Source organism: Anser cygnoides, chromosome 1, assembly GCF_040182565.1.
Source record: "Anser cygnoides isolate HZ-2024a breed goose chromosome 1, Taihu_goose_T2T_genome, whole genome shotgun sequence".
Classification (NCBI taxonomy): Eukaryota; Metazoa; Chordata; class Aves; order Anseriformes; family Anatidae; genus Anser; species Anser cygnoides.
The window spans coordinates 13,482,999-13,497,513 of NC_089873.1; the positions used below are offsets into that span (position 1 = coordinate 13,482,999).

At 42.0% G+C, this 14,515-nt stretch overlaps 1 protein-coding gene across 4 annotated transcripts in view; it reads right to left on the reverse strand.

The window, feature by feature from the left end:
* Positions 1-14,120, reverse strand: part of NAPEPLD (N-acyl phosphatidylethanolamine phospholipase D) — a 35,802-nt gene extending 21,682 nt beyond the window's left edge. Inside the window, exon 1 of one of the 4 annotated variants that reach the window (XM_013180454.3) lies at positions 13,993-14,120. Coding sequence is in view for 2 of the 4 variants with exons in the window: in XM_048068523.2 (XP_047924480.2) it covers positions 2,325-2,521 (197 nt within the window). In the remaining 2 variants the exon portion in view is untranslated. The other 3 variants (XM_013180452.3, XM_048068523.2, XM_048068524.2) reach the window with 3 other exon arrangements.
* Positions 14,121-14,515: the final 395 nt, after the last annotated feature.

Sequence of the window (14,515 nt, forward strand, 5' to 3'; positions counted from 1 at the left end):
CAAGGCACCGTCCTAAGTACATAGGTGTTTTCAGGAGACAAAGCGTTTAATTTAAAAACACCTACATACATACACACAAACAACTTATTATTGTGGCAATAACAAGTTATCAGAAACAGCTGAACCTCAATGAAACCTTCCCTCAAAAACCAGGCCATAGCATGGAAGACTTCACCCTAAACAATTGAAGTTATTTCCAAACATTATAAGCAATAAAAAAATGAAATACTATGATAAAGCTTACTCAGCAGATAGTATAGCCAGCTCCACCTGCGATAACAGGTCCTACACAAGACAAATCTCTTGACATGCATCCACAGCCTTATTCCTTACCAACTGACTTTTCACTTGCACACCACCACACAAACCTTATTTTTCACAATAGGGACACGATGGCAGCCAAGTGTTTTCATGGTGTCACTTGGTAATGTCCAATTCTCTTTGCTGAACAGCTTTGTAAGATGCATCTGTTTGGGTGCAGTTGCATGCTATTCAAACCTAAGTCGTACCTTCTTTACATAGCTGCCAATTACACGCAGACAGTAAATAACGTGATTGTTAATTCCAAACCAAGTACAACATCTGCTTTAAAGAAAAATCCTTGTTACTCAAAGCCTCTAGCTGCACTTAGAGGCAAGATGACCAAGTGATTTACCACAGCCCAGCTCTGAGCATATTGGAACGAGGACCCTGATTACAGCACTAGCCAATGTGCTGCAAGCTACAAAGGTACAGCAGTTGACTGAAAAATTAAATTGAAATCAGGAATGGATTTATAGATGTGACCAAAAGAAAAAAAACTCACAGCAGGTGTTATACATAAAGGCACTAATTAACACGGCATCATTAGCATTTTCATCACCACAGATAAAACAATCGCTTTCCTATTTGCAGGACAGAATTTAAAAGCTATTTCTGGTTTGAGAATTAGTAGTTCTAGCTCAATCTTGGGCTTGAAAGACTGACAAAATAGTATTTTTCTGCTGAGGTAATTCCTCCAATCTACTCAGTCTATGCAAGGGAAGAAAACGATAATATCGGAATACTTCCTTTTAAACAGGGCACAGGTCTCTTTTGATCTGGGCCAAGCTGAAGCCCAATTAGCCGGTACGTGTATTTGAGCAGTTTCCCTTTCATCCCTTCCTCCTCTCCTGAGCAATCCTCTCCATCACACTGCAGAAATCAGACTGGACTTCCCAGTCTTTAGGCATTTGAAGTTCCCATTATATTTTCATAATAGATATTTCAATTTCAGACCATTTCAGGCATTACTGCAGCAACCCTTGCAGTAATTTTTGAAATAGTCAGGATTTTTTTTTTAATATATGTTATTAATACTTCTTGTTTTCTTGAAAGTTTAATCAGCAAAATGAATCAGGCTTCTTTATTTACGAACTGAGATAACAGCTACTATGAATTAAAGAAAAATATACAACCATTTTCAAGAGTCTTTTGCCAAAAAACTGAAGCAATAGCTACTGCTTATTTCCCTGTTATCTTTAATTTTTGATGTTGCTTTAGTCAGTGTAGCTTGAAAAATAAAACAGAAGTACATGAGTACAAACTACTTTCCTTTAGAAGAAAACCTGAAAACTTGCAAATGGAAAGAAAAAAAACCAATCATCACTAGAAAAACCATTTCCGCTGAAGCTTATGAGCATTACTGCACGAAGTCAAGACATGCAACAAATGCTTCCCCTAAGTCCTTACTAGAGATAATTAGCGATCATTGAGATTATGGCTGAACTAATTACACTAAGATACTTCGTTAATACCTTCCACTTTATATTTACATCATGCAACGCAAGAAAAACCCTGGCCAGAAACATCTGCCCGTGCCTCCTGTAGCGAGGAAAACGCTCCCAAAACGCCAGCCCCGCGGAGCGCCCTGCTCCATTATATAACGCGCCTCTCCCGAGCGCCGCTGCAGCATATCCCACCGTCCCCTTAGGGGAAACTACGGCACTGCCGCTTTTATCCCAATAGAAGTGGGGTTTTCTCCTTCCAGCCTCCCTTTCCTCAGCGCTGACGGGGCCCGCCGGGGGTGGGGACAGGCGCTGGGGGTGCCGCTGCCCTCAGCATCCCCTCAGGGGCTGCCCGGCTCCTCCGCCACCGAGCCGGGGCTGAGGAAGGCTCCGATGGCCGGGGACCCCTTAACTTTTCCTCTCCCACCCGGAGGGCCCCCGGTACCGTAATTTTAGCCTGCGCCGCCCTCCCGGGAGCAGGTGGGGTCGGGCAGGTGCTTCCCCCACACGACCACGGGAGTCCCGGTTCGCTCCCTCCCTCACGACTCCCCCCCCTGCCCTCAGGAGCGCGGCGCTCACCTCCCGTGCCGCTGCCCCTGAGGAGCCCCGTCCTCCTCCTCCTTCTCCTCCATGGTGCCGCTCCACCCCCTCGGCGGCGGCTCCGCGACTCTCCAGGAGGAGGAGAAGGGCTGCGGCTTCCCACCTGACCAGCACGCCGCCCAGGGCAGCGCGGCGAGCTGCAGGCAGCCGCTCCGCAGCGCCCTGCTCCTCGCCATGGGCCGGGCCGCTCCCCGCGGCGCTCACAAAATGGCGGCGGGGGGGGGACCGGCGCTGAGAGGGGTCGGCATGGCCGGTCAGGGGTATGGGGTAGCTGGTCAACGCTGTCCTGCGGACCCGTATGGGAGCGTGAGTGTGCTCTTAACCACCTGGTGCCGCGCTGGAAAGTTTCTTGAACTCGGTTTTGTTAGGAGCTAGGAGGGATGACACCGCTGCCAGAGGGAAGCAACCCTCGCTAGGTCACTTACCGCCGGAGCAAAGCCACCCAGGCAGCCTGCCTGCCTCTCACAGAGCAGCTCTCAGGCCCCTGCATTACCTCCGTTCTTTCCTCCACTGTTAGGAAGATAAAACTCATGCTGGAGTTTCTTTGCACAGGGGATTAAGACCATTTCCTCACCACTGCCTACACCTGTGAGCAGTTCATACCTGATTCCAGCTGGGTTGTGAGGGATTTTGAGGAACCCAGTCCAGAGTAATGAGGTTCTCAGAGAAATAAATGCATAAATTAAAATCTTTCCTTATCTCCTTGAGCACATGGAAGGTAAATGGAAGATGAAGGACAAAGCTATTCATGTGTGCTATAAAAAAACTGTATGTAGCAGAAGTATGAACTCAAAGCTTTTCTGGAGTTCAGATGATACTTTATAGGTGTGTTATCTTGAATCTCAGGAATTGGTGGTGAGATTGTCAGGAAATCTTATGCAAGGCCAGAGGCTAAGGTCTAAAGGTCCTGGGTGGTGAGAAACAGGAGCCTTACTTTTCTTGTCATTAATCTGTCATTCTCTTAACCTCTGTAAAGTAGAGGGAGGATAATACTACCAAGTTATCTTGTTCTGAATGTGGAAAACAAGTATGTAGTGGTTACCTATGGTCAAGCAAATTTTCTGCCTTCAGTAGTGGAAAAATCCCAATTCATTTCTTCTGACTCTTTTCACCTGACTGTTCCTGATGGTTTCACCTACCAGTATGCCTAACACTAAGCAGGCTTTGTAGTAGTTATGACCTGTAGTCATACTTCATTAAAACAGAAAGCTATGTGTATTTAAGTTATTTGTACTGTTGCTTTATAGAATCTAAGGCTGACTAAATGAGTTAGATGACAAACCTGCTCTCCATAGGTCTGATCAATCCCCATTAACAGGAACAATTAGTGCCTACACATGGAAACTTGAGTAAGTCACCAGGTAAGTGCCTTCAGACTGGTGGTAACTGATTGCCAACAGCAGCGGATTTGGGATGCTTATTCTGCAGGTCAGCTGTGTATCTCCCTGTAGGCAGAGCTGCCTGCACACGCCATTTGGAAGTAGGTTATAAGCCACCAGTGCTACATAAGCCACACTTGAGGAGGCTGTGCTTTAGTGAATGTATTTTGTCTGTACTACAAACACAGCTGTCAGCATTTGGGGGCTGTAAGTAAAAACAACTGGTGTATGTGTAGCATGCAGTTTTTAATTTGAAAGGGAAACTTTTTTTTTTCTTTTCTGATGTAACGACTGGTGAATAATTATATGGTTGTTAAAGTAATTTCTGAAAGCTAGAAGTGTATATCCTGTACATATTACCTACTCTGCCACACCAGTCTGCACAACATGAGAAAATTCAAGTTCAGAGGTATTCCTCGTCAGACCTAGAATTTCCAATTAGTTTCCTGTTTCAGTATTCCCACGAGCCAACTAAGATCTCAGTCTGGTCCTGCTGCTTTGGTAGGTTTTGATCTTTCAGTGTCTTATGCACACACACACACGCTTAAATGGAGGAGAAGTCCCAGTGGGACATTTGTGCTCAAAAAGTAGTGTAAACCCAGAACAGAGATCTGTCTGACTTGTAATATACCACAGACATGCTAATATGCTTAAAGGACTGACACTGCAGAAGTTGGAGGCCTGAAGTAACTAACAGATGGGGAGGTTCCAGCCATCTGTGAATGAGGTAAGAATTTTTGTTTGATACCTAGTCTGAAGGAACTTTAATAATTTCATTTTCTTGAGTGGCATGCATTCCTGGTAATTTTACTGCTCAGACTGGCTCTATATATGCCCACTATATGTGAAAATGAAGAAGGTCCAGGAGCCTCTTTGTATTGTAGAGAGGCACAGATAGTGAGGAATATCGATCAAATATTATTCTTGGGTCAGTGCATTTTATCTTCTCACAAGGAAATTTAACAGCTGAAACAGAATCCATTTTTATTGAGGAAGTTTTTAGGGTATATCATTTCATTAGCTGTTTGGAAGGAGATGTTCCTTAACATAGCTTAATCTGCTTAATGCAACAGCCTATATCTTAATTAGAATCACACAGTCAGTATTTCATGAATTGTATCCGCAGTGGTGCATTTGCCTTGGAGATAATGTGTGCATTAATCGTGAGCAAGACAGCTCAACTAACTTGATTATAAAGCTTCTCTTGATGAGGTGTTTGACCTATGCAACAGAAGTTTATCAGTATTTTGTTTAGATCTCAAAAGAGTAGAATAAATATTTTATTCACAAAGTGTAATTTAGTTAGTTGACGTAAGCTCTGTCAGAGTAAGGTACTTATTTTCTTGGGCAGTAACTGAAGCACAATCTGAAGTAGGAAAAAAAAACCAACAAAATTCTAATAGTTAAATATTTCTATAGCTTTACAATTGATCTGTCTTAGCTTAATTGTGAAAATCCTCCAAGATGATAAAATAAAAAATGTTCTGTCATCTCTTGCTCAACCTTAGAATATCAAGTCATCAAACCCCTTTAGACTTAGGCTTGCTATATACTACGCAATGTTTACTCTTACAGTGTGGATGCAGTTTATAGCAGCAAAAAAAGCACACTTGCTGGAACACTCTGTGCTGGGTCTATGAGTGAAATAAACTAACCCAGCGAAGACATTTTTCACCGCTCTGATAGTGCCTATACTAACATTTTTATTGCATAGAAATGTTACACCAAAATAAAGTCTGCATGGTAGTGAAAGCCTCTCTATAAAATTGGCCCATACTGGGACAAAATCAAAGATCTAACCTAGCCCTTCTAATTGTAGTGTCGAGAGGAAACCACTCTTATGGTATCCACACTGTTTAGGAGAGAAGTCAAAGAAGAAAAGTTATTTGGCACCCGTTGCAGGCAGAGGCAAGCAGATTTTCAAAACATGTTGGATGCCAAATTCCCCTGTGAAAGAGGGTTGAAAAATAATATTCTCACTGGACTTCAAGATGTGTTACTGTTCTAGAAAGTCATTCTAACTGCACATTACCCCCCGTGCATCAGAAGCCCTGTGGCTGAAGCATGGTTCGGTAACTAGAAAGAAAAATGGCTCAAGACTCATCAGTGAACACAGATCTGGCAAAAGAGCCTACTTAAGTTTAAATTACAGCTTTAAGTTGCCATAGATATAAAACTGATGTAGAATCAATATCCAGTTCTTAATGAAGTAACTGTAAAGGGCACATTTACCACTACAAATCCAAATTTCTTGCATGATAAAGAATTTGACAATCTTTGGGACTACAGAGGAGGAACTTAGTGAACTCCAGTAATAAATAAATAATAATAATACAACTGTGCATCTAAACATTATGCGAAATACTGTCTAATGACAAGCTGGTATCTCTAGCTTCTACTTAGGGGACATAACTGGGACAAGATGATAACCAGAGCCATAATGGAGCCATTTAGGCTGCATCTGTACTAGTAATGGGCCAGAAGCATTCTCCAGCCCTGAAGCCAAATTGTACAATGCATGCATTTTCATACAGGTAATCTTTTCTAGCCCTGGAGAGCAGGTGGCTTCATCAGAATTGCTGCTAAAAGTTTTGCCTGGCCCACACTAATCCCTGAGCCATGCTTGGGCACTATCTGGGAGAATAGCCAGATTAACTGAAAGGAGACAAAATGCAGGTTGTTAAACCCTGGTAGTGATTCAATAATTACTAGTGATAATGTAGTGGTGTTCAAGGTCCATGCCCTCGTTTTACTGGAACACATCTGGCCTTAGACAATGCCTCCTTTTGCAATTTAACCATGTATCTCAGGGGAGTGATGTGACTGCTGCCAGAGGGAAGTAGCCCTCACTGATCGGGTACCGCCGGAGCAAAGCCACCCAAGCAGCCTGCCTGCCTCTCACAGAGCAGCTCTCAGGCCCCTGCATTGCCTCCGTTCTTTCCTCCACTGTTAGGAAGATAAAACTCATGCTGGAGTTTCTTTGCACAGGGGATTAAGACCATTTCCTCACCCCTGCCTACACCTGTGAGCAGTTCACATCTGATTCCAGCTGGGTTGTGAGGGGTTTTGAGGAACCCAGTCCAGAGCAATGAGGTTCTCAGAGAAATAAATGCATAAATTCTTTCCTTATCTCCTTTAGTACGTGGAAGGTAAATGGAAGATGAAGGACAAAGCTATTCATGAGTGTTATAAAAAAACTGTATGTAGCAGAAGTATGAACTCAAAGCTTTTCTGGAGTTTAGATGATACTTTATAGGTGTGTTATCTTGAATCTCAGGAATTGGTGGTGAGATTGTCAGGAAATCTTATGCAAGGCCAGAGGCTAAGGTCTAAAGGTCCTGGGTGGTGAGAAACAGGAGCCTTACTTTTCTTGTCATTAATCTGTCATTCTCTTAACCTCTGTAAGGTAGAGGGAGGATAATGCTACCAAGTTATCTTGTTCTGAAGGAGGAAAACAAGTATGTAGTGGTCAAGCAAATTTGCTGCCTTTAGCAGTGGGAAAATCCCCATTTCTTTCTTCTGTATCTTCTCACCTGACTTTTGCTGATCATTTCACCTCCTACAAGGCCTGCTTAGCATTAGACATACTGGCAGTAGTTATGACCTGTAGTCATACTTTAATAAACACAAATCTGTATGGATTGAAGTTTTGCCCTCTTTTACCAGAACTCATCTGGCCTTAGACAACACCTGATTTTGCAATTGAACCATGTACCTCAGGGGAAATTAAAGCTGTTACATTTGTTTCCAGAATCAGTGAAGCTTGGCAACCTCATTGTGAACACACATTACCATGAGATGATGCTGTTACACTCGGTACCTCATAATGAATTGTAATATTGCATCACATTTTGCAAAATGACTCTGATTAAAATTTATTTAGGAAATTCAATTACAGGGTCTAAAAGGCCCAATCAGATTCAGATTCCTCTGTGAGGGGCACTTGGCAGAAAGAGCAATCCTTGTCCTTTTGTGATTGAATTTTAAACTGGGTCAAGATGTAGTAATAAGTTTAATAAACAGGAAGAAAGCATTCAGCATGTACCAGGGAGGAAAATGAGAAGAACAATAAGAATATATAGGGTAGCTCCTAACAGGGTTAAGCTAGGAGCGTCTGGACATTCAGTTATGAATTAAAAATCGTAAGGCATTGTGCTGCTTTCACTGTAGGCAAGATGATGACAAACTGATTTGTGTCTAAATGCACTTCTGAAAGGCGTCCCTGTAATATTCATTTTAGACTCACAGTATAATGGGTTGAGCTTGCAAGTGTCTTTCATTTAAGGGAATATTTCTTACATGTAGTGCCATGGCTTGAATGTGAATGTTGGCCATTGCCAAACTCATAACTATACCCTCTAGTTTCATTTCTTATGTGACCAGATCACTGTCTGTGTATGTAATGAACCTTATCGTCATGCCACTTATGTCTTTGCAGGTCCTTCTTTTTCTTCTTCCCTCCGTGTGGCTGTAAGAAATATTTGGCCCTAAGTCTGTGCTTTTATTCACCAGAGAGCAAGTGGGTTAATATGAGGAAGGTATTTGTCATCCGACAACCTTCATCAGCAGAGGAGCAAAGGCCTTAAGATGGTCTGGCTGCCTTTATGGCTGTGAATGTAACCGTTTGGCAGTAAGTGCCCTCTGTGATGTGGGAGAAAAATCCATCCTGCTTGGTTAGCGTATGGCCAGCCTGCAAATTAGGAGGGCAAGCTGCATGGGAAGTGCTACAAAGCACTTGGAGAGGGACAAGATAAGGTGTGTAGAAAGGGAAAAAGGCATGGTGTGAGAATGTAGAAGAATATACTCTTACATACTTCATGGTGGAAATACACTGGCGGGGGTGTACCAGGCTGCATACATCTGCAGAAGGAATACGTAGACTGCCTGAAGAGGATGCTAAAAGGGTGCATAGGTTGAGTTTTCACCAGCAGCGTCCTAAATAGATTGCTCTCCTGATGGTTTCGGGGGTGCCCCAAGACAATGATGAGCTAATCTTGGGAGTATGACCTGTCAGTTCATCTCTTTATTCTACGTGATTTACAAGAGCTGCCTATAAAGCTGCAGAGCATTAAAACTCTCTCTTCATTCTCATGTTTGAACCTAACACCTTTCAGGTCTTACAGACAGGCTATGTTGCAGGTTTGCAGACATTTATTTTCTACTAAATAGTGAGATATCCATTCTAGGAGCCTGGGATTGGAGCAACTTTGAAATCATTGTCTTTCTCATTTTTGTGTACAGAGTTGGTGTAATGCCTCTGACAACAATGTAGAATAAAACCAGTGATGGTCATGGAAGAGCTGGAGCCCCTCTTATAGACTTTTACAGCACTTATAGAAAGACAACAGAAACATGGAGTTGCATATAAGCAGGCTGTTTCAGAAAGAATGAAACTTGGGAAGCTGAGTTTTCTGTTCAGTTTTAGACACTGTTCTGTAGTTTCACCCTCCCAGTGCAATAACCTGAGCCCACCTCTCCGTGCCTTCCATCTGCTTGGGCAAGTGACAGCGTGAGCTGTGGCTAATCCAGTTAGCCATATGCACAAGCTGGCTGGCCAGCACGTGTGCCCACTATCATCTGGCTCATGCTAAGCGCAATACACTGCTGTTTTCTACCTACTTTTTCCATACTTGGGGATTAGTTTGTGTCTCCTTCCACTGTCCAGCACTGAGAAAATAATACGAACTTAAATAGCTGTGGCTGTATTAGGCCTGCTTTTGGGGTGCACTGCTGCATGTTTTGAGGCCTTAGTCACTTGACTGAGCAGAACAGATACCTTTGGATCGCCGTTTAGATCCCATCAAACAGAGTTTTTTTAATGCTTGCTTTCTGTAAAAACAGGGCTGCATGGAAAAAGACAGATATAAAGAAATCCCAGGTTTCTTCACAGTAAAAATTGAAATGTAGCTGAGTTGTCTGCCTTTACTGGGAGACAAGGGAATGCTCTGATTTCCTAATCCACAGAAAGCCCTTCAAATTTCTGTCCTTCGTTCAAGGGTTAAAATCAGCTAATGTTGGCAGTAGTGTAACTGAGAACTTCTGTGCAATTTAAAATAAGTTAGCTTTTAGATAACAATGAAAAATAACAAAAATAAAAAGAAAAACCACAAGAAAAAATAATGACTTTTTAGATTCAGTAAGGTTAATGTAGGGGAAACAGTCATGAATTAGAAAGAAGGTGTGTAACAGTGAGAAAAGTCAAAGCTTCCTTGAGATTTTTTGTAAAGTGAAGGACTGTCCTTTTTCTTGTCTGTCAAACTGTTTTTGCAGCTTTACTATAGATGCATCATAGAAACAAGGGCTAGAAGAGGCTTCAAGAAATCCTGTAGTCCAAACCACTACGTTCAGATAACTGGAGCGTTAGAGTTGTCAGCACCCCACACGGGCATGCTGTGTGCTACGGGAAGCTGCTTTCAGCTGCTGCTGTGGCACCGATGGAAGCTGCTGGGCCCCCAGGCTGACCCGGCACCTCCCTGCTGAAATGAGGCTGAAACCTCGTCTTCACGTCTTCATTCACAGCTCCCTTGGGGGAGAGGAAAGGAAATCTGCATTGGTTTCAACAGCTGGCACTGAATAGAGGAGAGGGTTATAAATAAATGTAAATGAAGAATGAGGGCATGCGACTAGAGCCAGGAAGGTCACGTTTTGGTGTGCCAACAGATGAGCAATGCTGAGTGGCATTTGAGAAAATGTCACTCTGAATGTGTAGACATGATGATGATGTCAAAAGCAGCTCATTTGAATTGGGATTCGGGAGGATCCTCTATTTAAATCCTGTCTAAGCTACTGTCAGGCTGCATGACCTTCTGGAGCTCCATGGGTCAAATGGGTCCTCGCTGCAACTAAGTCGACTACAATGGCATTATTCTGGGAGTGAACTTGATTTCTCAGACATCAGTCAACACAGCTGGTTCACTGGGTAGCAGAAAGAAAAAAACCATAGATGTCACTGGAAAACATGCATCTGAACGGAGCCTTTTAGTGCTCACAAAACTAGAACAGAACCGCACAATTGTTTCCTAAAATGCATAAATAATTGTTGATGGTGGTTTATTGGCAATAAACTCTGTGAAGGTAACTTAAGGCTTTTTTTCCAAGGTAATTAGTAGTGTCATTTTCTTTTTCAAAAGGGATGTGATTATTACGTATGTTGTTTATAACTTTAAAGATGATTGATGTGTCTTTAAATATTCTGGCATAGATTTTTTTTTCTTTAAAAAGACTTATAATTGACTCAGGAATACAGCACAGGGCTGCAGAAAGGTAAGCTTCTTCCATTGAAAATGCTTTTGGAGTCAGATTAAAAAATGATGGTGGCAATTAATGAAAGAATTTTTATTAAAAGTAGTTAAACAACATAAGCAGAGGATAAAACTATCTGTAAAATGGAAACAGATTGCTTCTAAATTGGAAGCTTTCTGCTTCTTCAGATGGAAGCTTTTAGAAACCACAAATTTATGGATTTGGGGGTAGAAATATCAAGTGATTTGCCTCTGTGGCAAATGGAGTGAGGGACTGGTGTTCTCTAACTGATGTTTAACTCCACTATTTATGTTTAATCATAAAAGTAGTGGAAATTCCAAGTGCTATTTCTCCCTGTTTCACCAGGACCTCTACAAAGTTAGGAATGCATTTCTTCAGATTTGAAATGAAGAAGTTGGCTTGTGATCATGTTTTCAAGGCTAGCCAAAAGGAAACTAAATGCTGATGTCTGAGCACCTGTGTCACTAGGAGAACTTCGGGGAGTTTAGAGTGTAAAATTGCCCTGGACAAAAGTGGTTTACAGGGCAACAGTAAGAGATGCTCCCCAGCAAAGGAAAAAAATACATAAAGGGTTCTTGCCCCTGACATGTAAGCAAAATGAGTAGTTACAAATAATTTTTTTTTTTTTTTTTTATTTTTATCCCAACTGCTCATGTGATTTAAGTTAGGTATTTACAAAACATAAAATCATATAACCTCAATAAATATAATTTTCCAGCTTCATGTGCATTTCACTGTTCTTCTACCAGAAATGCCTTAATTCTAGATAAAGCAATACTGAGATTTAACAATCAGGGATAAAAAAAGGCTTAATTTAAAAAAAAAACTTGGAGAGGTGACACTGGTACATTTTTTTACTTCTTTTTCATGTCAATTAAGTAGTGGGGACAAAGGAGTTGCATCTCCAGACGTGATTTCATGATTTTAAAAAGGATTCAAAAGGCTTTCCAGTGCATCCCCTTGCTTCAGAGCAGAATCAACTCTATCTAATCAGCTCCTGGCAGATATTTGTTTAACCTGACCTTGAAAATTTGCAGTGATGATGATTCTTCAAACCTCCCCTCAGCGAGCTGCTGCATAACATTCCTTTTGGTTCAAAAGTGTTTTGTAAAAAAAACAACCCAAGTGCTCAAGCTGCAATTTAAGGCTATTACTTCTTGCTGTATCTGTAGACATGAAGAACAGTTTATATCTCCTTTGCAACTAGTTTATGTGTATGAGAACTGCTATCATATCTTCCCTCAGTCATTCACTGCTAGACTAAACAAATGAATTCTTCCAATCTTACCTCGCGGGTCCCGTTTTTTATAGCTCTGAAAATTACATGGCTCTACCTCGGTTTCTGTTATTGGTCTTTCTTTGAGTGAGGTGCCCAAAAGTGCATGTTGTGCTCCAGCCGAGGTCTTATCAGCGCTGATTAAAACTTCATGTGTCTTCTATACTAGCTGTTTCTACACCCCATTGCGATGGCTGCAACAGTACGTGATGTCATACAAAACTATAAGAGCGTTGGATTTGCAGTTTATGGTGCAATGCCACACCTAGACACTTTTCTGAGGGGCATACTGCATGCCAGTTACACTTCATTATCTTACTTCATCATCTTTCTCTGCACCTAATTATTCTTAAAAATAATATCTCACATCCTTCCATTGTGAGCAACTTCCTATTCGTTCCAGACCATTTATCTGCTTTGTTACTACTTTTTTTTTTTCTTTTCCTGATTCTAGGCTTCACAGTTCCTGCAATTTCTGTTCAAGGGTCATTAAAATTTAGTGAATATCCTTTCCGCTTTGTAACCAAAGCCCCGAATTCAAACACTGAACAGTGCCAGGCACAGGCCAGGCTTTTTCAGATCCCCGTTTGCCAGGTTCTCCCAGCTGCCAGAGGGTGCAGGGTGATGCCTTTTTCAGGACTGTCTGGCACCCAGGTATACATCCACCTTACAGCACCTTCGGCTGGAGCAGCAGCAGCAGCAAGACAAGAATACAGACTCTGAATAAGCCGAAACTCTTTGCAATGCTTTGACTTCCCTGTATCTTTGTTATAGGACTAAAATCCTGCTACCCCCCAAAAGTGGCAGGGCACACGTTCACCCTACAATGCGCACAGAATCACAGGTATATCATCACAGATATAATAATGGCCGAGGTTGTCAGGGACCTCTGAAGATCACCCAGTCCAACCCCGCTGCCGAGCAGGACCACCTAGAGCACGTTGCGCAGGATGGCAGCCAGGTGGGTTTTGAATATCTCCAGAGAAGGAGAATCCACAACCTCTCCGGGCAACCTGTTTCAGTGCTCCGTCACCCTCACAGAAAAGAAGTGCCCCATCATATTCAGCAGGAACCTCCAGTGCTTCAGTTTGTGCTTGGTGCCTCTCGTCCTCTCACTGGATAAAACTGAAAAGAGACCGGCTCCATCCTCTTGACACCCTGCCTTTTTGGATTCTCTTTTTTTCCCATTTGTATGTTTGGTCATTTTCTTTCTTATTTAGCTTAAACAGTCCTTATTTAGAGAAGGAACGAAGCAGATACTTCTGAGAACTAGTAGTGAATGGTTAAGTGAGTTATATCAGGCTGACACAATTTAGAGCATTTAATTTCTCTCTCTTGTCTTTACCTGTTCTTTCCATTTTCTATCTGCTAGTCTCTAACTTACAAATCAAAGCAATGCATAACACACAAGCATTTTGGAAGGCAAAGCAAGGAGGTAAATAAAGGTGTAAAAAAAAGAATGGTAAAAGAAATTACAGTAAGTAATAGGCTACATAATTGTGGATGAAGGTTTCAGTCAAAGACTTAGCAGGAACAGTGGTAAAGACTGGCATTTTTCAGAAGCTCATTAGAAGAGGATAAAAAGAATACGGGCTTCACACTAAGACATGAATCACAGTCTTAGACATGATCCACTGGAGTTTTTCATGATGCTTCCTATATCAGTGGGCATATTTTGGCCTGAAATGCTAAAACACCCATATAAAGGGCAACACAGAATGATCAGTACCTTCCACATAGTCCTTAAGGAAAGAAACAGCTGAGCCTCAAATATAAGCTGTGCTGAGGTCCGTGCTATGCTGACGGTCCTCTGCCTTTTACAGGACGGTAATTCATTCTCTGCTGCAGATTCAGGTCTCTGGGACTTCACAACGTGGTGACAGAATCATAATGGCATTTCTTCTAGAATTATATCTTCTGTTTTGCATAAATTAGAATTGTTAATGGAGGGATGAAATAGAGAATTCCTTTTGTCTGCGATGACCATGGAAGAATGATACTGGCTACACAAAGCTCCTATGTCTCACCTAACCAAAGGCAGGGAAAATAAATCCAGAGCCAACATTTTCACTAGATTAAAATGCCTTCTTAGTACATATAGTCTGACTTGGAGTAACTGGGAGTCTGCGGTAGGATGTACTGGATGAAAATCTGTGACTATTTTGATACAAAGGCACAGACCTCATGGTCAGAATTGTCTTTTCTCTATTTAAAATCTGTAAAAGTTTGTGATGGAAGAAGTCAGCATGGGT